This window comes from Dicentrarchus labrax, unplaced genomic scaffold, assembly GCF_905237075.1.
Source record: "Dicentrarchus labrax unplaced genomic scaffold, dlabrax2021, whole genome shotgun sequence".
NCBI lineage: Eukaryota > Metazoa > Chordata > Actinopteri > Moronidae > Dicentrarchus > Dicentrarchus labrax.
The window spans coordinates 7,619,874-7,644,417 of NW_026136712.1; the positions used below are offsets into that span (position 1 = coordinate 7,619,874).

General features: G+C 42.0%; 2 protein-coding genes and 1 long non-coding RNA gene across 6 annotated transcripts; 1 reads left to right on the top strand and 2 right to left on the bottom strand.

Moving 5' to 3' along the window:
• The first annotated feature begins 5,726 nt into the window (after nucleotides 1-5,726).
• On the top strand, nucleotides 5,727-17,091 carry l3mbtl2 (L3MBTL histone methyl-lysine binding protein 2). Of its 4 annotated transcripts, none has more exons than XM_051417787.1 (18): nucleotides 5,727-5,920; nucleotides 6,564-7,012; nucleotides 7,149-7,260; nucleotides 7,487-7,620; nucleotides 11,326-11,401; nucleotides 11,570-11,649; nucleotides 12,015-12,132; nucleotides 12,911-13,045; nucleotides 13,278-13,378; nucleotides 13,532-13,778; nucleotides 14,057-14,127; nucleotides 14,213-14,317; nucleotides 14,491-14,638; nucleotides 14,771-14,853; nucleotides 15,049-15,283; nucleotides 15,464-15,529; nucleotides 15,657-15,821; nucleotides 15,921-17,091. In XM_051417787.1, exons 2-18 carry the CDS (start codon nucleotides 6,662-6,664, stop codon nucleotides 16,307-16,309), a joined length of 2,616 nt encoding a protein of 871 aa, XP_051273747.1. In that variant the 5' UTR covers nucleotides 5,727-5,920; nucleotides 6,564-6,661; the 3' UTR covers nucleotides 16,310-17,091. The 4 variants fall into 4 exon arrangements, with proteins under 4 accessions (XP_051273747.1, XP_051273748.1, XP_051273749.1 ...); XM_051417788.1 differs by having other exon boundaries at nucleotides 5,728-5,920; nucleotides 6,564-7,006; XM_051417789.1 differs by having other exon boundaries at nucleotides 5,729-5,920; nucleotides 13,278-13,366.
• Nucleotides 6,942-9,055, bottom strand: LOC127373374 (uncharacterized). Its single transcript, XR_007886904.1, has 4 exons — nucleotides 8,970-9,055; nucleotides 8,076-8,301; nucleotides 7,479-7,614; nucleotides 6,942-7,040 (listed from the first exon to the last, which is right to left on the bottom strand). It is a non-coding gene; the product is annotated as an uncharacterized LOC127373374 (long non-coding RNA).
• On the bottom strand, nucleotides 16,864-24,464 carry chadlb (chondroadherin-like b). The gene is made up of 11 exons (XM_051417791.1): nucleotides 24,135-24,464; nucleotides 21,973-22,137; nucleotides 21,694-21,888; nucleotides 21,410-21,565; nucleotides 21,170-21,315; nucleotides 20,158-20,439; nucleotides 19,822-20,041; nucleotides 18,860-19,133; nucleotides 18,355-18,767; nucleotides 18,065-18,231; nucleotides 16,864-17,888 (listed from the first exon to the last, which is right to left on the bottom strand). Exons 2-11 carry the CDS (start codon nucleotides 22,135-22,137, stop codon nucleotides 17,588-17,590), a joined length of 2,319 nt encoding a protein of 772 aa, XP_051273751.1. The 5' UTR covers nucleotides 24,135-24,464; the 3' UTR covers nucleotides 16,864-17,587.
• Between the last annotated feature and the right edge of the window lie 80 nt (nucleotides 24,465-24,544).

Sequence of the window (24,544 nt, forward strand, 5' to 3'; positions counted from 1 at the left end):
TGAGCTGTGCGGGCGCCCCACATTTACCGGCTTTATTGCTATAAAATGGGATTCCACTGCATGAAAAAAAAACTATATCAAAGCTTCACCAAACCTGCGATAACATTTAATAACCACATCAGTGAATCATGCCACAGGACCATTCATATGTTCATACTTGTATATAGATAAATACATTTCCTTGATCCATGATAGTGGACATCACACCCTGGCAGTGGAGGTATCACGCTGAGTCACATGACAAGGACCAGGACCAGGACCAGGACCAGGACTGGATGAACCCACTAGGGGGCCCCAGGGCAAAAATCTACTCTGCCCCCAACAGTGATCAGCATTACCTACTTTGTACATTTTTCATATACATTAATGTTGATGCAAAGTTATCAGATTCTTTCTGTGCAGGATCCAAAAATAAAGTAATATTTACTCACAACTTTATTATGTGTCATTCAATTTACATGCCAGGGCCTCGTAAACGTGATGAAAAAGACACACACATACATAAGTCCATCTTGGATCGGAAAATGTAAGCTATGAAATGGAAAAACCTACACATCAAATAGCTCCCCTAGAATACATATATTTACTATATACTGTCACTTTCCTTATTAGGGTCCCAACAATTGCATTATTGTGCTGCTGAAAATATTTATTTATATTTATTGGTTCCCCCCCCATTACACCTACCCTGGACCCAAAGACCAACATGGTCTCTACATAATGAAGGGTCAATGAATAGATATAATAACATGAACACCTGTATTGTATTGTTATCATACCATTGCAAAGTTTATTGTTGTTGAGACAATAGCAGGTGTATCAAGTCCCAGAAGTGAATCAACAATAGGCTACTGTCATAATTAATATTAGGTAAATGAATGAATGAAGAAATGCAGCTCATTTAAATGGATTGTAAAAATCCAAAAAGTGGTAAATAATGAAGAGCAAGCTAAGAAAGTATACTGGTGTAGTCTCAATGTTAGGTGAGTTTATGATCAGTAAGTGGTGATACTGTACCATTACTTTGAGTACCAACCGCTTACACACAAGACGAGAAACATGTTACTTAAAGAGGCCATTTGAATTTCAGATTTCTATGAAATGACTGGAGGCTGATACAACCATCTATGGCCTACAGTAATATAGCCACGATGTAGTCTGAGTACTACTGTCAGGGCATAGTAACCAGGTGGCTCATGCATACCATGTCTCAGGTAGTGCCGAAAGATTTTAAGACACATCTTCTCATTATCAGACAACATAAATGGAAAATATTGTGAGGACAATGAGCTGCTGTGTTTATTCCAGAACATATTTTCTATTTCCATTTTGCAGAAGCTCACAAGTACATAGACCTTCCATTCACACACCCTCAGTGTGCTGTGCTGCACCTTTAAAGCACAGACATTACTGGCTGTTTAGTACTCAATATATCACACTTGTAAATGGAAGTAAGTCACAGTAATTGCATTTGCAGTGCATTGTCTGTGTATGTATGCATATATCCCTGTTTTATATACACTACCAGTCAAAAGTTTGGATACACCTTCTCATTTAATGGTTTTTCTTTATTTTCATGACTATTTACATTGTAGATTCTCACTGAAGGCATCAAAACTATGAATTAACACATATGGAATTATGTAGTAAACAAAAAAGTGTAAAATAACTCAATTCCTCATAGTAGCCACCCTTTGCTTTGTTGACAGCGCTGCAAACCCTTGGCCTTCTCTCAATGAGCTTCATGATGTAGTCACCTGAAATGGTTTTTACTTCACAGGTGTGCCTTGTCAGGGTTCATTTGTGGAATTTCTTGCCTTCTTAATGGGGTTGGGACCATCAGAAGTCAGGTTGGTACACAGCTGACAGCCCTATTTGACAACTGTTAGAATTCATATTATGGCAAGAACCAATCAGCTAAGTAAAGAGAAAAGACAGTCCATCATTTACTTTAAGAACTGAAGGTCAGTCAGTCCGGAAAATTGCAAAAACTTTGAATGTGTCCCCAAGTGCAGTTGCAAAAACCATCAAGCGATGAAACTGGCTCACATGAGGACCGCCCCAGGAAAGGAAGACCAAGAGTAACCTCTACTGCTGAGGATAAGTTCATCCGAGTCACCAGCCTCAGAAATCGCAAGTTAACAGCACCTCAGATTAGAGCCCAGATGAATGCCACACAGAGTTCTAGTAGCAGACACATCTCTACATCAACTGTTCAGAGGAGACTGTGCGAATCAGGCCTTTATGGTCAAATAGCTGCTAAAAAAAAACACTGCTAAGGAAAAGCAACAAGCAGAAGAGATTTGTTTGGGCCAAGAAACACAAGGAATGGACATTAGACCAGTCGAAATCTGTGCTTTGGTGTGATGAGTCCAAATTTCAGATCTTTCGTTCCCCCCGCTGTGTGGTGAACGGATGGTCTCTACATGCATGCTTCCCACAGTGAAGCATGGAGGAGGAGGTGTGATGGTGTGGGGGTGCTTTGCTGGTGACACTGTTGGGGATTTTATTCAAAATTGAAGGCACACTGAACCAGCATGGCTACCACAGCATCCTGCAGCATCATGCCATCCCATCCGGTTTGCGTTTAGTTGGACCATCATTTATTTTTCAACAGGACAATGACCCCGAACACACCTCCAGGCTGTGTGAGGGCTATTTGACCAAGGAGAGTGATGGAGTGCTGCGCCAGATGATCTGGCCGCCACAGTCACCTGACCTAAACCCAATCGAGATGGTTTGGGATAAGATGGACCGCAGAGTGAAGGCAAAAGGACCAACAAGTGCTCAGCATCTCTGGGAACTCCTTCAAAACTGTTGGAGAACCATTTCAGGTGACTACCTCATGAAGCTCATCAAGAGAATGCCAAGAGTGTGCACAGCAGTAATCAAAGCAAAGGGTGGCTATTTTGAAGAATCTAAAATATAAAACATGTTTTGAGTTATTTCACACTTTTTTGTTTACTACATAATTCCATATGTGTTCATTCATAGTTTTGATGCCTTCTGTGAGAATCTACAATGTAAAATAGTCATGAAAATAAAGAAAAACCATTAAATGAGAAGGTGTGTCCAAACTTTTGACTGGTAGTGTCTGTATGCAAGCGTATGTGAATAATAGCCTTTAGTGTACTCTGCACGTGTCTATGAAAGGTTTTAGAAATGTATTGATGATGATGTAAAATCAATGAAATACATTAGGTGCTTATATACTGTCACAAGAGTAATGCTATGTTTGAGTCTGTTGGTATGGTGGTATACATTCCTCTCTAAATACGTATGCTGTATTTATCTAAATATCTTGGTTGATAAAATCAGCAATGCTCTTTTGGAAGTAGGACTTTCTCACAGAAGATTTTTTGACATGTCACAGTAGGAAAAGGTGTAAATAATCTATTTAATTATGGCTCAATTAATCTTCATTGAAAATACCATTTTGTTTCTATTTTGACAAACATTATTGATGTTAAAAGGCAATTAAACAATACACAGACATTATTTGATTAGATTTAGTTGTTGTCTGGTGTTGGCTGCTATATTGAAGGACTTGGCAAGTCATTTGGTAGTGATGGCAGTTTCATAGTGTTTTTGATTTAAATTTAAATCACACATGGTGCTTTTAATCTGGATTTAAAGACAACAAGACTAAAATCACAGTCCACAAACCTGAAACTAAAAGTTGCAATGTCTGTTAAACTCTGTAGTTTAATATAATATATGATTATATATATATAAGTATTTAATTGTACAAACACAGGACAGATGATTTTGCTGTTGCTTTTTTACAGCCCAATAGTGAGGCTTAACATGTAAAGTTTGTCCTGAGGGTGGCCACAGAAAAAAAAGTCCTGGGTTCATTTAACTCTAAAAGTTCATTTTCTGGAGAGCATGAATGTGTTTAGTACATTTAAGGGCCACAGCCCATTGGATTTTGATATTTCTAAGAGGAAATCTAGACCTTAAGGTGGAACCAAAGGGAAGTTACCTAAAATATTAGGATTCATCCTCAGAGGACCATTAATTTCCACAGCAGATTACAAAGAAATCCTGCAATTAGATTTTGAGTACAGCTCAGCATGGATAGATGTCACAGAGTCACCAAATTTACAGGGAGTAATCAGAACCATGGAAGCTCTGCAAATCTCAGTGCAATTTTAACAACACTGCAGAAATCCTCTAAGTATAAACTGCTGTGGTGTTTGCACAGACAAGAGGACGCTGGGAGACAGGTGATGAAAACCATACAGAGTGCCGACATATACACTTATTTCAATCCTTTGTGTAGATTAAGAGAGCAACAGAATGATTTTGTTGCATAGCTGTGCGTGTGTGTACAATCAAAGGAGACGATAATGTGTGATCATTAATGTGTCGTAGTTTAATATGGTCTGTAATTTTAGTAGTGGAGGTAATGCCTGGATGTTATTAATATTTATATTTTTGACTGAAACTGTCAGCATGCTCACAAAAAACCCCACCTGAGTATGTGAATACTTCAGTTCCTTTCGGACTCAGTTGTAGACTCTATTAGAAGTACCTTTTTGGTTTTCATGTCAGTGTTAAAGCTCGGGTTTGGGCCTATTTGAAGTTTTCCTTCCTTTCCTTCCTGAGTTTAATCACTAATGTGTTTATACTCATGATGGCTGTTGGATTATCATCAACCAGAGACACTGTCCTCATTTTTAGTAATGATTTGTACTCAATATTTATGTATGTGTATTGAAAAATAAAACATCTTACCTATATCATCCCCACTGTTTTGGTACCAGCCAATATCATAACCAAAGAATAGTTTTACAAACTAATTTTAGTTATAACATGCAGTTATTACATATTTGAGCTCACTGTACTAGCACATACATATAGCAATAACAGATTATCAATAATATTGTAGAAATATACTGAAAAATGTGTAGTGTATTTTCTATAATACGATAATATGGTATAAAGCAAACAATATTGCAGTTGCAAAGCTACAGAGCACTTGGGTTAACTAGAGGTTTTCAAAGTTTTTAAAAAAGGAAGTGGGCTAATGTTGCTTGTTTTTGACAAGACAAGGCAACCACTAAAAACGTTACTGTTACATGATTAATTGATTGATTTTATTCAAGTGTCCGGCACCATGTGGTGCCCAGCCCATATGGGCTTACAAGACACTAGACACAACAGTCGGGATGACCCAGAAAACACATAAATTGCTGCTCTTTGGGAATACCTTATTATATGCTCATATTAAACTATGCTCCTTCGGCTTTGGCGTATAGCCAACCAAATCTCCCTTTCTGATGTTCCTTATGGCTCTTTAGTAGTTTGTGTTTGATTATATTTATATTACATGGCAAAGTGTTCCTGAAAATAAAATGTAGCACTTGTCAGTATATTTGTGTATTCCCAAGAAAGCATCACGTGGCTCAACTCTGGATAGCATTACTATCAGGGCTATCCTTAAATACCAATGAATCAAAAAAAGTTTTGAAAATGTTAAAAAAAAACATGGTCAGGACACAATTTCATTTTACTCACTCTATTTTACTTTATGTTACTCTAACAGCTGACTCTACCAATGCTTTTCTTCCTTCAGGAAAGCTCATATTTGATTTGATTGATTTGAAGACAAAACCACAAGTGATGTTATTTCAGTTTCTACTAACTTTTACTTTATTAGGCTATTGGTGAATAAGCCAACATCTTAACACTTTAATACCTGTACATGAATCAATTCGAGATTAAGTGAAAAACTTCCAATTCTGCTAAAACTTCAACTCCCATAATGCCTTGTGCGTGCATAACGACGGTGACGTCCAAGGTATGCGACCACAATACGGTGCCGGGTGTGCTCCGATGTAGTTGAACAACTTCCATCTATAGTGTTGCAGTGATATGAAACCCTTAAGTGAAGGCCCAGATACTGTGAGCCTCTGTAAGTAGCCACTTTAAGTAACCGCTGCTTCACAACTGGACCAACGGGCTATTAGCACTGTTAGCAGTTAGCGTGCATGTAGCATGTGAGCTAGTCATACTTTTGTTTATGTTTTGACCAGCTCGCTTATAAACCAGTTATCTGTGTGAATTGGCTCATAACAGTGAGTGTAACAGCAGCATTCAGTTTAAAGTATTTCTTTGGCATGTTTGTGCCTGTCTACTTTTTGTTCATTCGTTTAACAAATGTTTCAATGTTCTGGTTCGTATGAGTTTATATCGCCTAGAAATGATGGTTTCATTATCTGTTGTAGCTACAAGCTACATGTTTTGATTGTTAAACTGTGTGTGGGCTTGATATAATCCTGCTTCAGTTGTTATTAATCTTTATTTCAATGAGACATTACTGTGTAAGTTAACTATAATGCAGTAGTGAAGACATATTGGGCCAAGAAACAGCATAGATATTATATAAACTCACACAGCTCTGCCTGTCTCTGCCCCTGCTCAACAACTGCTTTCTTATCTGTGGTGTCTATAAATATGTATGATCTAACAGTAAATGTTACACATGTGTATTTTGTGTGGTAAAATTATGAAACTGTCTCCTAGATGTAACAAACAATCGTCACTTTCCTCTGCAGAGCTCATAGAACAATTCAAAACAGGGTGGGATGCATTGGCTGTAGATCCCGCTTTGTACTGTGAGGCACCGAGGGTCCTGTCGTGAGCAGAACACAGGATGCCGTACCACTGCGTGGCCTATGGATGTGGGAAGACTGCTGAAGATGGTGTGACACTGTTTAAATTCCCCAAGGACCCTGAGGAGTTTCGCAAATGGGAGAAGCAGGTCCAGCGCACGCGCACCCAGTGGGTTGCCACGCCCAATTCTCACCTCTGCAGCGAGCATTTTGGCAAGGAGTACTTCGAGCCCAGACCATCCACAGGGAGTCTGAAGTTGAGGCCGGGAGCTGCACCCACTGTGTTCGTCCGCCCGCACTGTTTCTCCTGCAGTGGAGTGGGTTGTAGTAAGTGCCTGCCTGCTATCCAACGGCGGGGCATTACAGCTGAACCAAGAGAGCGTGCAGTAAGTGTGAGTAGTTGTTATTGTGGGAAGGTCACTGCATAGAGAAAGCCAGAGTTTCTGTCACCGTGAGAGCTTTAAACAGTCTAAAATCAGAGACACATTCATGCTTTCTGTTTACCATTCAGTTTTTTTCTTATTACAGGCAGAATATAATGAAACGGCGCACGTTCAGTTTAAAGATACTGATAGAAGAGGAGTCAAAGAACATCCTACGGGAGGAGCGGTGAAGCTGAGGGACAAAGACGAACGACCAGGTAAGTTTCAAACGAGGATACAAGAAAACTATGGTTGAAAGTCAAAATGTCCCTTTTCTGTCTGTTCCTTTTAAATGCCATTTTAACATTGTTAAAAGAGTCAAAAGGAGTAATAGAAACTTCTCCACAAAGCACTTGAACCAATAAAAAACACATCTGTATAAGATCCATTGACTGTTAAAGTTAGCTGATGTTTTCTGTAAACTGTATTTATTTACCTTTACAGTGGTGTGTGAGATGTGCGGCACCACAGGCACTACCAGCACCTTCTTCTCAAAGACCAAGCGTTTCTGCAGTATATCATGTTCACGTTCCTATTCTTCCAACTCCAAGAAGTCCTCCATACTGGCACGTCTGCAGGTAAGAACAAAACCAACAATACTGACTGGTGTATTTGTTTGCAGGGATGTGGCAAGATGTAACAATTTGGGGTGAGACTTTTCCTTCATACATAATGGTGTTTGTTGTTATGATTTTACAATCTTTCAGCTGCTTTGTTTTCAAGCAGACTTTTGTATTCCAGCCAAATGCTTCCCAAAAGTTTGTACACTTTTACATAAGGTATCATGTTGAGGTTTTCTGGCCAAAATGTCCTTTGTGTCTGTGGTTTAGTAAGTTCTGTCGGCTGTGCATGCTGATGCTGTATCAGACATTAAGTTAGTAACAGGTGACAACGTTCATATCCACAGTTAGTGTTGTTTTCCAGTTGCGTAGCTTCTTAAATAATTTCTTAAACAGAAAGAAAGTAGATTTTTCACCCTTTTCTGTCTGCTGAACCTCCACCACTGCTTGTAGACCACTGACAGATACATTACCCTCATTCTCTTGTGAAGAAGCAGTGACCAGGTTCTTTATGTGACACCTCACAGGTCTTCATCCAGCTGTTGTTTATTTCCCAACTCGTGTCCTTCCTCTTGAGACAAAGGCTGCCCCTTCTCTTCAAACTCATTGACTGTCCTCTTTTCTACTTGCACTACTGACAGTTTTGTTCTTGTTACTCTCAGAGGGTAGACCGTGAAGGCTCCTATAAAGCTTCTGCATCTGTCAAGTAGAAATTATTTACTGCCATCTTGGAATACGTGAGACATCAGCAAGTCTACAGTATAAGAATTTCAATACAAGAAAATTGTTTTCATCATAATCATATTGATATTTTTTGTGATACTGGAGACTTGAGATTTACATACAATCAAAAATCAGCAGAGCATATTTTTCAGACTAGGTTTGGGCACAAAGAATAATGGAGTATGTTTAGTGATGAAGGAAGGCAAAACAATGTGAAATACATATTGTCAAGGTGATGTGAGCTGCCACTTCTTGTTTCAGTACTGAAAAGCACCAGGATTGAGCCATTTCTATGGTTTTTGTGATTATTGTTGCTTCAGTGGTCGAACATGACAAACATTCAGCCAAAAACGTCTGCGCTACTAATCTGTTCTACCTGTTTCTGTGTGATTGTTGAGGTTCAAACATTTTAGGTGTACCCTACCCCTTAGGTGTTTACACTGAGTGAAATATTCAAATCCAGGACGCCATGTTTTTATGGCTGCACCTCCAGTATATGTACTTATTTGATTATTTGTATTTCCGTCATTTATAATTACGAACAAAAGGTGGCAGTGTTTCGCTACAAGCCGTCGGTCGTCATTGCAGAAAAAGGGGGAGGAAGAAGAAGACGACCGCGCTGGACTTGAAATCAGTGCACTGACCTGGGAGGTTGTCCGCGGGCGGGTCTGACTCTCTCTGTCTGTCTCTCTCCGCTCTTCGGTTCACCGGAGACCTCGGTACGTTCAAACAAATGGTTCACAGGTGCTGCGTTGACGCCTGCTCGAACACCAAACGCCCGCGCCTCGCCTTTCATCGGTTCCCACTCGTCGACCCAGAGAGACTGAGGCAATGGCTGTTTGCGCTCAACATGGATGTAAACACTCCGCTCCACGTTATCAACAAGCTGTTCGTCTGCCAGAAGCACTTCCAGCCGGACGACTACTACCATACCCCGAACCAGCAGGCCCGCCGGGGCCGGCTCCTCAAGACCACCGCCGTCCCCACCCAGTTCAAACACATGCACACCTCCGAGACAGGTGACCCCACCGCCTGTGTCATGTACCTGGATGAGCTGGTGAGTTGGTACAAAGAGTATGACAGTGCACTTTACTCCATTATAACTTTGAGACTGGACCACAAAGCAACCAACAATGGACCTAAAAAAGATGAATTCCTTCAATTTTAAACAGCAATTACTGTAAATTTTAAAAAAGCATTTGCTGTATTTGGCATGAAATGTACATTTTTATTATAGAATATTGTTAAACAATGGGGGGAAAGATGCAATATTAATCTAGATTAAAACCCATCGTTTGTCAGTGATATAAAATGAATTCAGGCCAGCTATTTTAAATTATTTATCGTTTAAGTCACTTAAGCCAAGTTGTAAAGATTGAATGAATGTGACTTCTCAAATATATAAGGACTGTTGGACAGATGAAGGAAGCAAAAATACTGACTATTTTGATGGGCTTCTTATGCTACTGACATGTCCACTGATCGAACAATTAATTGATCAGTTGATTTATTATTATTATTATTGATTTAACTCTTTTGCTGGTTGTAATTATGTGCAGCTATAGTTGTAATTTATTGTGTGCGTCTCTTCTCTGTCTGTGGAAATGAAGCTGTCAACCAAGTTAAAACGGATTATTGAATGCATTTGACCTCCAACCAACAATTACGGTATACAACAAAAAGTAAACAATGCCCCGTGTGCGTCGTGGCGCGGGCACCGCCATCTTGAAATACTACGACCGTTGACGTCACCGGGTTGGTTTGCTCGGCGGACTTGAGACAAACTTCAGAGACCCTGGAAGATGGAGGCCGAGGAGCCACAGGAAAGAAGTGTAAGAGGCAAGGGGGGCCACTACTGTGCCGCTCCTGGGTGTAAGAACGAGTTTTACAGAGTTAAAGCCAAGAACAAGACAACCCATTTTCATTTAATGCCGCTGAAACGGAGAACAGTGCTGCTGCAGTGGATAGCGGCCCTGAAGAGAAAGAACCCGCACATGGGCCCCAATGCCAGAGTCTGCAGCGATCACTTCTTGGATGGAGACTACATAGAGGAGAAGGCCTTTGAGTCGGACAAGCTAGTGACTCGCCGGACCAACAAACTAAAGCCCGACGCTGTACCGTCCGTTTTCAGTCTTACCGCCGGTAACCCGGACTCGACCGTCCGTCCAACAGGCTCTGACAGCGGCGGTACAGAGACACCCGTCCACCGCAGGGGAAGGACGCAGAAATGCGACAGCCAGGCAGTGAAGACACAGGTAGGAGTATTGCGCAACCACCAGAAGTCAGCAGGTGACTGTGGCAGCTTTTCGTTACCCAAAGTTAAGCTTCCTCGCGTCCTCCCTCCTCCTCCTCCTCCTCCCGTGACCCGAAAATCGCTCCCGCCATCACGGAGTGCACCTCGAGGAGCGGAAGTCCCTTTAAAGTGGGCTCACCATGCACATACTCGAGGGATATTTGTATGTTTGCATGGCTGACTATTTAATCTTAACCAAAACCCAACCATTTTTTATTCACAGTTTATTATCACAGCGCTTTCTGTGTAGTATCCTGTGGATCCACAGATAATGTGATAAATCTAACACTAGAAAAATTAAATAAAGTGTTTTGGCATCACACAAAGCAGCAGTTTGTTTTATTTTACAATACAATCGACGTACACTCATTATACGCTTTTCTGTGTTGTATTGTGCAATCAATGTGTGGATAATGCAAGTAAATAGATATCCTAAGTTATCATAACTAATAACACTGATCTGTACATAAACTGTAAATGGTGCATTTACCATGGACAAACAAAGGCTTCAGGTCTCAGTAGCAGCAGTGAGATGCAGCTGAGATGTGCATAGTCTAAAATGAGGGTGTATCTGTTGCGTGAATCGTGAGTAAAAAAAACCTTGTCTGATATGCTTTGGGTCTAGACACAGGGTAAGACATCATGATCACAGAAACAAGGACAATGAGATGACTTTGCACAATCTTTCTTTGTGTTTCTCTCTCCAGGGAAAGCCCCCGTCAAAAAAAGCCACAGTGTTGAACAAGGTGAACAAAGCTCCTCCAGCCCCCACAGGATTGGATGGTGAGGGCACAAAATACACACAGATACACCAGGAAATACATTTTACACACACACACACACACACACACACACACACACACACACACACACACACACACACACACACACACTCTCTAGGACACAATCTCACTTCAACTGTGAGATTTCTCTGTTCTTTCCATTATGTAGCATCTGCTGCAGGTTTTGAGTGGGGAGCCTACCTGGAGAAGGAAACCTCTCTGGCTGCATCAGTGTCCTGCTTCAGACATGTGAGTCCAACCTGTCAGGTGTATTTCACAGAGACACTAAATGTGTCTGTGGATTTGTCTCTAATATTGTTGTGGGGACAATTATTCCAGCGTATGTAAAAGTTTATACTTGCACACACAGAGCCTTTTAAACAGCGTGAATAACTTCTACTGCTACAGCTCACAAATGTAAGGTGACGCATGTTTGTCAGTAGCTACGGCAACAGTTTAATATGATATTGTCTTAATGAAGAATTAATTAATTGAACATTGTGAAAAAGTGAAGATTAGTTAAACATTAGAAGATAAACTGAGTGTTGTTGAATATATGGACGTGGAGCACATAAAACACCTCACACAGGAAACACCTGACTTCCCACCTGCAGGTTCCCCTGTGTGCCCAGTGGAATGATATCATCGTAGGGATGAAGGTGGAGGTCCTGAACACAAATGCAGTGCTGCCCAGTAAAGTCTACTGGATTGCTACAGTCATCCAGGTTGCAGGTATGCACATCTGTGTGTCAGTGTTTGTTTTAACAGGCCACGGATCATCGACTCATCAGTTTTATGATTATGAATGTGGCCAGTTTTAAACATCACCTCTAAAAACTGAAGGCATGAAGCTGTCTAGCGTCCCCTAAAGGCTGCAGTGATTACTACATTGTATAAAAATGTTGTCAGGACGGACACTGCACTGATGTTTGTTCTTATAGCCTTCCAAGTAGTAGTCCCAATGTTGGGATAGAGAAAGGCCATGAAGTCTGCCAAAACATTAGGATTCATACTCTGATGACTGGATAGACATTTTTTTGTGGCCTGCAGTTGTCAAGGCTTCTTGTTCTGTACGTTTTGAACGGACATTCTCATTTGGTATGTAAAATGTGAGAAAATAATAGTGCTCATCTCAATTTCCCAGAGCCCTAGGTAACCTCTTCAAATGTATTGTTTTGTCCTGTCAACAACCCCAAACCCAAAGACACTCAGTTTATGAATTAACTGAATTACAAATGTTCAGCCTCCAGAATTTTCCTCAGCTTGGGCCTCTGAAACAGCACTTGACACCCATGACACACTAAACCCTTCCATTTAAATCTCATAATGACAACAATAAAGAGACTGTACAATGGCAATAGTATTGATATTAGATATAAATAAATAATTGTCATTTTAATCAAAAGTAAGTGAATCCATAATCAGAAGAAATGGCTTCATATTTTAGACATTTTGCCAATGCAGTTGAATTGATAGTGACATTTGCCTTCCTGTCACCTCTTATCTCCAGGATACAAAGCCCTGTTGAGATATGAAGGCTTTGAGCACGACAGCAGCCACGATTTTTGGTGCAGCCTGGTTTCGGGAGAGCTGAACCCGATTGGTTGGTGCGCCATGACGAGCAAGCTGCTGGTACCACCACAAGGTGAGGATTCACACAACAAATAAAAAACTGCAGGACCATGGGTCATGGGCTTCCTGATGGTATTAGGATAGTAAAGATAAGATCTTAAGAAACGTGGAGCTCAGTAGACTTTAAATGAAGCATTAGAATTGAATCAAGATTAATATTGCAGATACGGATAAATTTAAACATATCTTGATCAGATATTTTAGCGATAGGATATGTTCTAATTTGACACATTGTGTGTCCATAGATGTGAAGCAGAACATCCCAGATTGGAAAGAGTATCTGATGAAGAAGCTGGTGGGGGCCAACACACTACCTGTTGACTTCTACCTGAAGGTAAAAAAAATGGTAACTGAAAATGATTTGGCTCACAAATAGAGAGACACATACAAGAGTATAATGAAAGAAAATTAAATGAATGGTGTAATTTTACTGAATGAATTAAACACATAAAAAGCATCTCTTTGCCTTTGGCCACATTTCCTTATGTGCTCTTCCTAGTTGGCAGAGAGCATGAGGACCTCTTTCAGAATAGGAATGCGTGTGGAGGTGGTGGACCCTAAACACGTGAGTCGGACCCGCGTGGCCATCATAGACTCGATTATTGGTGGGCGCCTGCGGCTGGTGTACGCAGACCAAAGCGACGCCCCCGAAAACTCCACTTCTGACTTCTGGTGCCACATATGGAGTCCCCTCCTGCACCCGATAGGCTGGTCCAGCAAAGTCGGCCATGCCATGAAAGCACCTGGTAGGTCTGAGGATTTATTTTACTCATACATATGATTGATAGTGTGCCATGCAGAAGAAATTACACGAGGAGGGACAGGCCGCCAAACACACTAGTGTCAAGTCTGCATTGCCATCCACCTTGACGGGTATCGTATCGTGGCCGGTGGATACGGTGGTTTCTTCCTTTGACTGAAAGCAATCACACACATTCCATGCTTGTCTGGAAGTAAAGCTTTTAACATCTTTAATAGATGGCAACAAAATGTGAAATAAAAATGTTCATTTTTTCAATTCTAGTAAAAAGTGTGGAAGCTGCTGGCAGTGGGTTGAAGGGTAACACTGACAGTACGTTCCTGCTCTTTAAAAAGGTAAGGAAAATCAAAAAGGAAATGAAAAAGCAAAAGACTCACGCTGCTTTAGCACAACTCTTGACAACCACTGTGTGATCCGCAGCCCAGGTTTGTCTACATGGCGGGAGGTTTCTTTGAGGAAGGAATGAAGCTGGAGGCCATTGATCCTCTTAACCTTGGAAATATCTGTGTGGCTACTGTACACAAGGTAAGACAGCTACTTCCTGTTGTTTTGGTTTTGTGTGTTGTGTTTGTCTAACCTTGTTTGAATCTCATCTGACAGACTAGACTGCTCTGCTTCAATTGTGTTTATAATACATTGGCAGCAGTCAAAAAATTATTGAATTGGACCTTAACTCTGCTGCCCTCTACTTCTCCCAGGTGCTGTTAGATGGCTACCTGATGGTCGGAATCGATGGAACCACATCAAACAACGGCTCTGACTGGTTTTGTTACCACGCCTCATCTCATGCCATCCTTCCTGTACACTTCTGTAAAACAAACAACATCCCTCTCACGGTTCCTCAAGGTAAATATAAACATGCCTATTCATTCAGCTTCAGCTCACACTTTCTGCTGGTACTAATTTGCTTTAGCATTCTGTATCCTTCACTATACAATCAATGAAAATACTTGCTGATTTCTTTGTCTGTCTTGACAGGTTATGACCCTCAGACCTTCACCTGGGAAAAGTACTTGAAGGAGACTACAGCAAAAGCTGCACCGGCTCAACTGTTTAACACTGTAAGACATGAAGTCCAAACCTAGTGCAGCATTTGAAATTGCTCTCTCTATTTAGCAACATATCAATGTGCTCACACCAACAGTTTGTTTTCCTTAGTCACTATTGCCATTTGCAAATTGCAGTCCTTCTGTTTTTGAAATTTCGTACGAGAAGACATCAAACGGCATATGAACCCACAGTTTGTCTCTCCTCAGGACTACACGGGTCACAGCTTCTCTCCCAACATGAAGCTGGAGGCAGTGGACTTGATGGAGCCGCGCCTGGTGTGTGTGGCCACCGTGAAGCGCTACGTGGGCCGCCTACTGCTCATCCACTTCGACGGCTGGGATGATGAGTTCGACCAGTGGATCGACTACCAGTCCCCAGATATCTACCCTGTTGGCTGGTGCGAGCTCGTGGGCTACCAGCTCCAGCCGCCTCCTGGACAAGGTAAACACCTCATCAAATAGCAATACCCCCGAGTGTGTTGTAGAGTTTATTTCCACCAATAATCCAAATTACAGTTCAACCAGAATAAAGACCAAATGAGGCAGAAAACTGTCCCTGTAGTGTACCACTGTCACAGAGGAGCAACTAGCATCTCTAAAAGTGTTTCATTGTGTTTTTCAGTTGATTTAATCGAAACCCAGGCAGCACAGAGCAAGAAATACAAACCCTTTGCATATGGGAAAAAGAGTAAGTCTTGACTCAGAAATGCACATGGAGTCTTGCCTCAAACAGTTCTGCCTTCAAATTGAGCTTTTTCTTACATCTGACAGTTACAGAACAGTTTCTTTCACCTTATTTGTTTTTTTGTGTATAGAAAAGAGGGGTGCAAAGAAGAGGCTTTCTCAGGACCAGGCTAAAGACGATGCGGGTCAGCAGCCTGAGGTCACTGACAATGACAGTCCTCCAAGGCTGGAAGGCCCAAGTCTTCCTCCAAAAGTGCCTCTCATGCAGCCCAAGACTGAGCCAGAGGAGCAGGAGAGTAAGTGGGCAAACTAATACGAACATACTTATTAACAGACATATTCTTATTTTCGTGAGTCAGTTTTGGCAATTTGCTGACTTAATTCTGTCTCTGTAGTCATTGCAGTGCAGGTGAAAGTGGAGGAGGTGGAGATGGAGACCCCCATTGATCATCCAGACAACCCTCAACCAGTCTCTTTGGGTATAATTAAACAGGAGGGAGCCGGGGAGCAGAGTAAGTCAGGACTACACCCAGCACCAGAGCAGAGCAGCTTGGAAACGGTAGCACAGGACAAGACGAGGAAGAGTAAAACTGCAGCAGGAAGACGTGATGAGAGGGTATCATTGGAAGAGAGCTCTACTGGTGAAAGTAGCATGGAGCAGAGTGAAAACAGAAAAGGCAGTGATGTAGAGATGAGTCAAAAGGTGGAGGAGGGGAGCCAAGGAGACGACAGTGCCATGGAGAATATTTCAGAGAGCGATACGAAGACGAGTACGTCTGCTTAAAAGAATAAAGAGCACTAGAAAAGGTGGATGAGCAAAAAGATGGGGACAACTATACCAATGTGTCGAAGAAAAGAAAAACTAAAGGAAAACCACTGACCAAAAAAGACAAACCGATACAAACAAAAGCAGGCTGGGCTATTTAGAGAAAATAAAAAGGTGCATCTTTTATTCTCTAGTGTTTAAAGTTATGATCTTCAAGGTTTCAGTCTTGGTTGATTTGGCAACAATGCTTTAATCCAGCTCTGATACAGCTGTGGGAGAGTGAACAGTAAACTGATATCAATGAGATAAAATTCAGTGGAATCAATGAGATAAAATTCAGTGGAATCACACTGGATTACATGCATGCTTCTTTTCTTTTCTGGCTTTTTTTAAGCAGTTGGGATCCAGAGCAGAAATGGGGGAGGAAAATCTTAAGGGTCATAACTTTAGATACTTGATGTACCTCTAAATTATGACTGAAAATGGTTCATAAGGATTAATTTAACCAATTTCAAACCTACCTCACTTTCTTGTGTCTGTAAGCTCCACTACACAATGATATTCATGCAGAATTGAAAGGTTTCAATGACTTTGTTTTATTGGAGTTTAACACGACTTATCATTCTGAATCTTAACATCAAACCTGTAAATATAAGTGTTCATTCTGGGTTGACATAGAAGACACGTTTCTGTTGTAATGTTTTATTTTTTTCCTGTTTTATACCTAGATGTCTTCTCTTTGTAAATATGAAATCACTGATAAAAAAAATATATATTGTTCCTAAACTTTCTGATTTGAATGTTGTCTCAGAGTCTCTCTACAAATGTGGCTTGAAATTCACTGAATTCAGTACATTCTGCAGTTGTGATGTAGTGGTTACTAGCATAAGGCCAAATCAGTTTTTGAGCAAATAACTAAAGCTAACAACATTCAGTTCATTTGCCTCCTTCAACAGTGCTGCTCAGGAACTTGACGGGCTGAGAATGTGTATCAAATGCTGTGAATGCGTAGCAGGGCTGCGCTGACAGAGAGCATCTGTGTTCGGTGTAGGTTTCCTGGATGATGTGAAAAAAATCTTTTTGCCCTTTTTCAACACTATTGATTAGACAGCAAAGAGGAAATACTGCAAAAAAGCTGGCTGAGGGGAACTGGCTGGCAGGAGATGTGAAACAGCCTCAGCAGCTACAGCTTTCAAAGTCAGCAGAGGTTACAGTTTTAGTTGACTCCGTGGTTTAACCACGAAATCTTCCAACAGTTGCTGTGGTCTCAGAACATCAGTTCAAAAGGCAACAGGTTCAGGCCATGCTGCGTCTCTTGGCGGTTTTCTTGGATGCTGCCGGTTTTGCGTTGGGGCTTTTACGAAGTTTGGATTTGGCCTTGAGCATTTTGACTTGCCGAAGGCTGTTGAGGTGCATTGGTTTGGGTTTGGTGGCTTTGGGGGCCTTGGCGGGCTTTGGGGTGACTGTTGGGGCGGAGGGGAGGCTCTCGCCCCCAGGACAGGCTTTGAAGATGTGGACGTCCTTGACCCTGCGACCCTTGAGCTCAGGGGGATTGGCACAAGTGGCTCGTACCTTCAGGTTTACTTTCTCAATCCACCTAAATAAAGAGAAACATTAAGTTAACCCTTTTCAGATGAGTAACTAGTGTTACTAGTTGCTAAATTTGTAAATAATCAGCCCAGTTTTAGACACAAAACAAGCTTTTTCCTGCTTTAAGGAGCTAAAAAGCCTCAAACCACAATCATTTCTGCACTCGTGCTGTTATTGTCTTACAAGCGTAGTGGCAGCAGAGGACAGTCACACATCAGAGGGTTGTTGGCCAGGTTGATGACCTCCAAAGAAGTGAGGGGGTGGAAGTTAGGCAACTCCTCCAGCTGGTTGCCTTCCAGGAAAAGACTCCTCAACCCTGGACCCAGTCCTGCCAGGGAGTTCTGCGACATCTAGTGGGAGATATCACATCAGGAAATTGTTAAATAACCTAATTATTTGTGTTAAATCCTAAAGCGACTACTGTAGCATGTAGCAGGTCTGAGAAATAAGAACTGTTGGTAGGTGTTGCTCACCTTCTCCAGTCCCATGTTATTCAGATACAGCTCCTTCAGGGACCTCTCCAGTGGTAGAAAGGCATTTGGCCCCACCCACCGAATGGGATTCCCAGTCAGCCTCAGGTCTCTGAGGTTTCCCGCCTTGCTCAGTGCTTCAGTGGGCACCTCGTCCAGCTTGTTTCCTCCCAAATGGAGCGTATCAAGGTCACTGGCCTGGTGCAGAGCCCTGGGTGACATGTGATCAATGGCATTACCGGTGAGATAGAGGGCTCTGAGGCCTGAGGCTCCGGTCAAGGTGTCCGGCTCCAGCTTGGTGATAGCGTTGTTCTCCAAGTGAAGCGCCAGCAGGCTGGGCACCAGTTTGAAGGCTCCTTTGGGGAAACCGGTGAGGCGGTTCTTCTCCAGGTGGAGGTAAGTCAGCTGAGGGAGGCCTGTGGATTTAGATTGTAGACTTTGAGTATTAAGACACAAGTCAGAATAAAGGAATTTTCTACCAATTTAACTTAAACTGCATTTAAAAGACCTTTAAAGGCATCGGGGCTGAGGGAAGAGAGGTCATTCTCCGACAGGTACAAGTAGATCAGCCCCTTCATTCCACTGAAAGCCCCTCCCTCTACCTCCACGATCTTGCAGCGCTGCAGATGTAAGGACACCACCTGGGCAACACCAGGGAAGCTGTTGCCAGGGATGTAGTGGAAGTGGTTGCCACGCAGGTCAAGGAGACGCGTGGTGGGAGAGAAACCCCGAGGAACTTTGGTGTGACCGCGGTTCTCACACGAGGAGTGGTGTGTCTCAGCCTGAAGACGGGGAGGACAAAGACTTAAATAACCTTTTGGCCAACCTTTTAAAAAGCAGGACAAATATTAGGTAGTGGTAGTAGAATCTGTTATACGAGGACGTAGCAGGAAACTGACCCAAAATATAACCTAAAGCAAGACTACAACTTTTCCACGTGGATGTGTTTTGGTTTTAAATTAAAACTTTTTGTTTGTAAGTTGTAAGATTGTTTTTTTTTTTTCCTTTCAAGAGTTTGTCTTTTTAGCTTCAGGACAAACCTGTATGATAAATATAGTAAACCATCATATCTCTTATTAGTTCACAGTCACTTCTAAATTCTGCTGTTGAAGGAAAACCTACCGTGAAACTTGAATTTTATATCTATGAATAGGTTAACAGTAAATAGTATTTGACATGACATTATGTTCTGGTATTTCCATTGGCTACAATGGTGTTTGGTAGCAGAAATGAAATGAGTAAACTGAGACCACTCTTATGTTTATAGGCTGCATTCTTTTCTTGTTGGCAATCAAGCCATTCAGGTTTTGTTATTGCTTCAGTCGCTGGTACAGGATTAAACAAACCAGATATAAGATGTTATTATTAATTATAAGTCATTCTGGTAAACAACTAACAGAAGTGTAAGTAGACAAGAAATATGTATCAGTAGTAAAAGTAAATCAGAAAACTCCTCTGGAATCCACTCACCTCGCAGATACAGTTGGCAGGACACTTGACCTTGTTCTCTGGCTCTACAGTGGGCGGTGGCGTGATCCTGGTTGCCTCCTCGAACTCTGCCTTCAGCATGGCCTCCTGGCTCTGACAACGCAGCTCAGGGGGGTAAACGGCCTCCAGGTTCTCTCCTGACAGATGGGCCGGTCCTCCACATGTTCCCATCAGCTTCACCTTGCCACGGATCGCCCATTCCCTGCAGTGTGGTCAAAAAGAGATTAGGGATTAGTACCTTTCAGTTGACCGAGTTAAAGCACCATGCCCTAGATAGATGACAGCCGTTGGTTTAAAACCCACAAAGATGTGCTGTACCTGAGCGGACGTAGGTAGCAGTTGCAGTAGATGGGGTTCCCAGCCAGGTTGACGCGTGCCAGATTGGGTGAACCTTCAGAGAAGGGCTGGATGACACGCAGCTGGTTGTAGCTGATGTCCAGGTGGATGAGGCTGGGGGATTTTGATACTGCTGTGTTAGATAGGTCCTGCAGGGACATGTGGTCCAGGAAGAGGTGGGTCAGTTTGGCCATGGACACCACCTCTTCTCCAAGGTAAGTCATTGGGTTGTAGCTCAGATCGAGACGGGTCACCTCTGGCAGTCTGGATACCGAGAGGGAGAAGTGTAGGAAATTAAGATGGAAATTCAGTTGTCAGGTGTGAAGATAACTTTAATGTACTTGAAGTGTACACTACGCGCTGTATTTAAAAAAAAAAAAAAAAAAAAAAACTGGGGGCTAAAAAACCTTGATTGGGACATCCCTAGTTATAATAATACCAGAGTACAAGTTAACACATTGTAAGGTGAGATGTTTTCTTGTAACAATAAGTTATGTTATAACATGAAATGTTTCTTGCCATAATATATATATAATTATCTGTTTTCCTTCTGGCTTCGCAGCAATACACTACTGTGCTAGAGGATCCTACTGACTTCCGTACCCTGTCTTTCCCTCTAGCGCCACCGTGAGGCTTACATTTGTAGTTTTGTATGAAATAGCTCAACAACTATCGGATGGATCGACATGAAATCTAGTAGATGTATTTATTCCCCCTACTGGATTAATCCTAATAAATTTGGTGATACCCTTTTAATCTAGTGCCAGTTTAAAATCAGAAATTTAATTCATCCAGTACTTTGGCTCATGACCTAATACCTGCAGAAGTAACCAACTAAGACAGTGAACATGGTAAACATGACCCTCTAAACATTAGTATGTTAGGGTTGTCATTGTGAGCATATTAACATTGATGGTAGCATTTAGCTCAAAGCATCACTGTGCCTAAGTACACATGAGAGTTCCTGGATAGTGTCCTATGTCAAGTATTCTACCTGGTCATGGTCTCAGAGGGGAAGAACTGCAGCTCATTGTGGTCCAGACTAAGACGGGTGAGCGTGAACAGACCAGCGAAGGCCTCTGTGTCCAGGTAGTTCAGAGAGTTGTGACTAAGACGGAGCCATTTGATGTTCTGCAAGCCCTGCAAGGAGAAGAGGTTGGAGCTGCATTTCTTTAAACCTTCCTCTCAGTTTGCCATTGTGAGGTACTTTGTGTATGTTGTTGTTTGTGTGTACCTGGAAGGCCATGTTGGGGATGTAGACCAGCTGGTTGTGTGTAAGGGAGAGCAGGTTGAGGAAGCCGAGCTGAGAGAAAGCTCCAGGCTGGATCTCTTCCACACGGTTGCGGTCGATCATAAGCTGCTTCAGTGAGGACAGGCCGTCGAATGACTCCTGGACTCACAAAACACAAAGGAAAGGTTTTTACTCTGCTAGAATTCTAGTTGAAAACATTAAAAGTGGTGATGGGATAAATGATGCCTGTGAGAACTGGATCTCTGTGTGTGTGGGTGTGTGGTGACCTGGTAGAGGATCTCAATGTTGTTGTTGGCCAGGTTGAGGAAGACCAGACGGCCGAGGCCGCGGAAAGCCCCCTCCTTCACCCTGCGGATGTTACAGCGCTGCATCGACAGGTGAGTCAGGTACGGGGTGTGTTTGAAAGCCCCGGTGGGAAGTTCCTGAATGTCGTTACCTCTGAGGTCTAATTTCACTGTGATCTATAAAGAAAACAGAACTTATTTGATGATCAAAAATGGGCACTAAATAATAGAAATGTTGGTATACATGTGTGAATAAGAGACCTCGTCTACAGTGGGAGGAACCTGGGTCAGGTTCTTGTTGACGCAGGTCACAGTGAGCTGGATCTGGTCGCAGACGCACTCCTCTGGACATTTTGCCATGTGTGCAGCAGGGATGCCGAGGAGCAGCAGGACCCAGAGGATGTATGGACAGAGCTGGGAGTACATCTAAGACGGAAAGAGCAGCATTTACTTCACACTATTGTATGTGCTAGTAATTCATGATTAGTCTGAGGCTCCTCTTGGCCAGTAAATAAATGTGTTTATTTTTCCATTAACACCCAAAGGTGTAAGGTGAGGTACTCTAATAGATCCACCACTTACCTGTTCATTCATTCACTCACAGTTAACTTACTTGGCCATGGCAGTGTCTACAGAGGAAACACTGAATCAACATCATTCATCATTCACTCTTCTGCTCTCTGCAGACTGCTGAACTGTTTCACATCTATGACCCTATGTGGTTTGTTAAATCAACTGTTTCAGCATTAAATGCCTTTTTTTAACTAACCTAATTATTAATTATGTGATTGTAAAAACTTGTTAGATCTTCAAAATGTCCTTGCAAAAGTACAATGCATAGCTGTCTCATAACCCGTCATATTTCTCTTGTGATGCTTTTGGAGGGGGTCAAAGTTGGGAACCACTGGACTGATCTGTGTCTAGTAGGAAAATGCTACTTAAACATTAATTCAATAGTAATCACAATTTAATAAAAGTCCTATATACAGTTGGGGACATTTCTGCAGAATGTGTTGTTTTACTTTTGTTACTTAAAGTACATTTAGTTAAAAATACTTGACTTAAGTAGGATTTTAAATGTAGGAACTTGTAATTAAGATTGTGTTATTGGTACTTTAACTCAAGTAGTAGTACTAGTCATTCTTCCACCACTGTATATAACTGTTTACAGCAGGGAGAATGTGAACCTGTGCAGGTAAAATAAAAATGTAAAGTGGATAACTCAGGGTCCAACTTTCAGATACAGTCCCTGTGATGGAGCATATTGTCTGGTGAATCTAGGTTCAGTAGTATATGAAAGGGTATCTCTATATTCTATACAGTTATCACAGCATGAACGTTTTTAAATCAACTGTTCTGGAGAAAGATGTGTGTCACATTGTTTTATATTTCCTTACTAAACCTCAAATTGACGAAATACATCTCCATCATTCTGTACTTTTGGGGATTAGTGTCATTTTGGTCGGATTGGGCTGCCCTAGTCTTCTGGAATGCCTTAAAACCACATTCCCATGTCGGATCAACAATCTTGATCCGCAGGAATGGACATGAAAAGCTTCATAGCTCCACACTCTGAAATTTGGAGTTTCAACTTGTTGACACGGTGAAATGGTGCCATGCTTAAACCTTTCTGTAAAAAAAACTGCTGCACCAAACCCTGTCAGACATGGACCTGACAGTGACCATTGACTGTGTACATTCAGTTTGTTTTATTTATGTACATTTGAACTTGGCGGACGTCAAGCTGACTACACAGTAATGAAAAAGTCTTTATCATTTAGCGTCATACCACGTTTTGTCCCAAAGACCCCCTGAGTAGAGAGGGGCCAAGAAACTAGAGACGGAGGAATTTCCTCTGGTCGGACTGTTTGTCCGCGTCCCCCCCGGGATCAACAGTGCTGACCGCAGAGGAGCTGCCGCGCCGGCCGCGCACAAAGACGCACAGTGTCTTTCCCTGCCGGTGTTGTGCCAAACTGCGTTTCCCCCTGAAAAATGTGTCCCCTGGCCAGAGACAGTGAGAAAGCTACTCTCAATCGGCTCTGAATGCTTTTTTTTTTTTTTTTTTAACCAGAACTCACCTTACAATATTCTTTCACATTTTCAACATGATGTTAATGTTGTCCTGTGCGTAAACACGGATGATTCAAGTTTTGGGGATGACAAAAACCTGCAATATAATCTAAGTTGGAAAACTACTGGATAACATTTTTCTTTTCGACCCTAAAACGCGCAAATTAAAACAAAACCTGTCCACTTGTTTGGATAATTAAGCAATTTGGGTATTAAACTTACAATTTTTCATTTAATGCGTTCAATAGTTCATCTCTCACCATTACAATCACTCGAATAAATAAACGTAAGTGTTTGAAACCCTAACATCTGACCGTTTACAGTGGGTATAGGTGTCCATTTTACGCACTCACCGTGGTTTCGTCGTGGTTCCGTCCAGCTGCTGGTCGTTCACTGGCCGCTGACTCTCTCACGGTCTCTGCTCCCTCTGCTACTCTTCCCCCGGCTGTCCCCCATCCAAAACAAACTCCGTTTATCCCTTCATTCACCGACACTCCCCCTACCCGACACACACCTCCACCCCCTACCTTTACAGTCTGCACACGGCTCCGCTGAGCCTGTTAGAGGAATAGTTCGCTTCAAAATGAGAAATCAAGTCTTTTCACCTCACTGCTCACTCACTTGTTCAATCTCCACTGAAGTTGGAAGAGTCATTTCAGCTTTCTTATTTTGCTTACAGCTTAAAAAATCCATTATCCACAATATTCACTGATATAGACTAATGTACAAAGAGCTGTCTGCTTTTTAATTTGAAAATCACACA

What these genes read in the sequence shown, in the direction of transcription:
- chadlb (XM_051417791.1), bottom strand. Translation starts at nt 22,137, where the DNA reads ATGTACTCCCAGCTCTGTCCATACATCCTCTGGGTCCTGCTGCTCCTC. An exon ending in TCCCCAACATGGCCTTCCAG is followed by an intron (nt 21,316 to 21,409) that starts GTACACACAAAC and finishes TTCTCCTTGCAG; the next exon opens with GGCTTGCAGAACATCAAATG. An exon ending in TGCTACCTACGTCCGCTCAG is followed by an intron (nt 20,042 to 20,157) that starts GTACAGCACATC and finishes ACCACACTGCAG; the next exon opens with GGAATGGGCGATCCGTGGCA.
- l3mbtl2 (XM_051417787.1), top strand. Translation starts at nt 6,662, where the DNA reads ATGCCGTACCACTGCGTGGCCTATGGATGTGGGAAGACTGCTGAAGAT. An exon ending in CGGCTCAACTGTTTAACACT is followed by an intron (nt 14,854 to 15,048) that starts GTAAGACATGAA and finishes GTCTCTCCTCAG; the next exon opens with GACTACACGGGTCACAGCTT. An exon ending in CTTTGCATATGGGAAAAAGA is followed by an intron (nt 15,530 to 15,656) that starts GTAAGTCTTGAC and finishes TTTTGTGTATAG; the next exon opens with AAAAGAGGGGTGCAAAGAAG.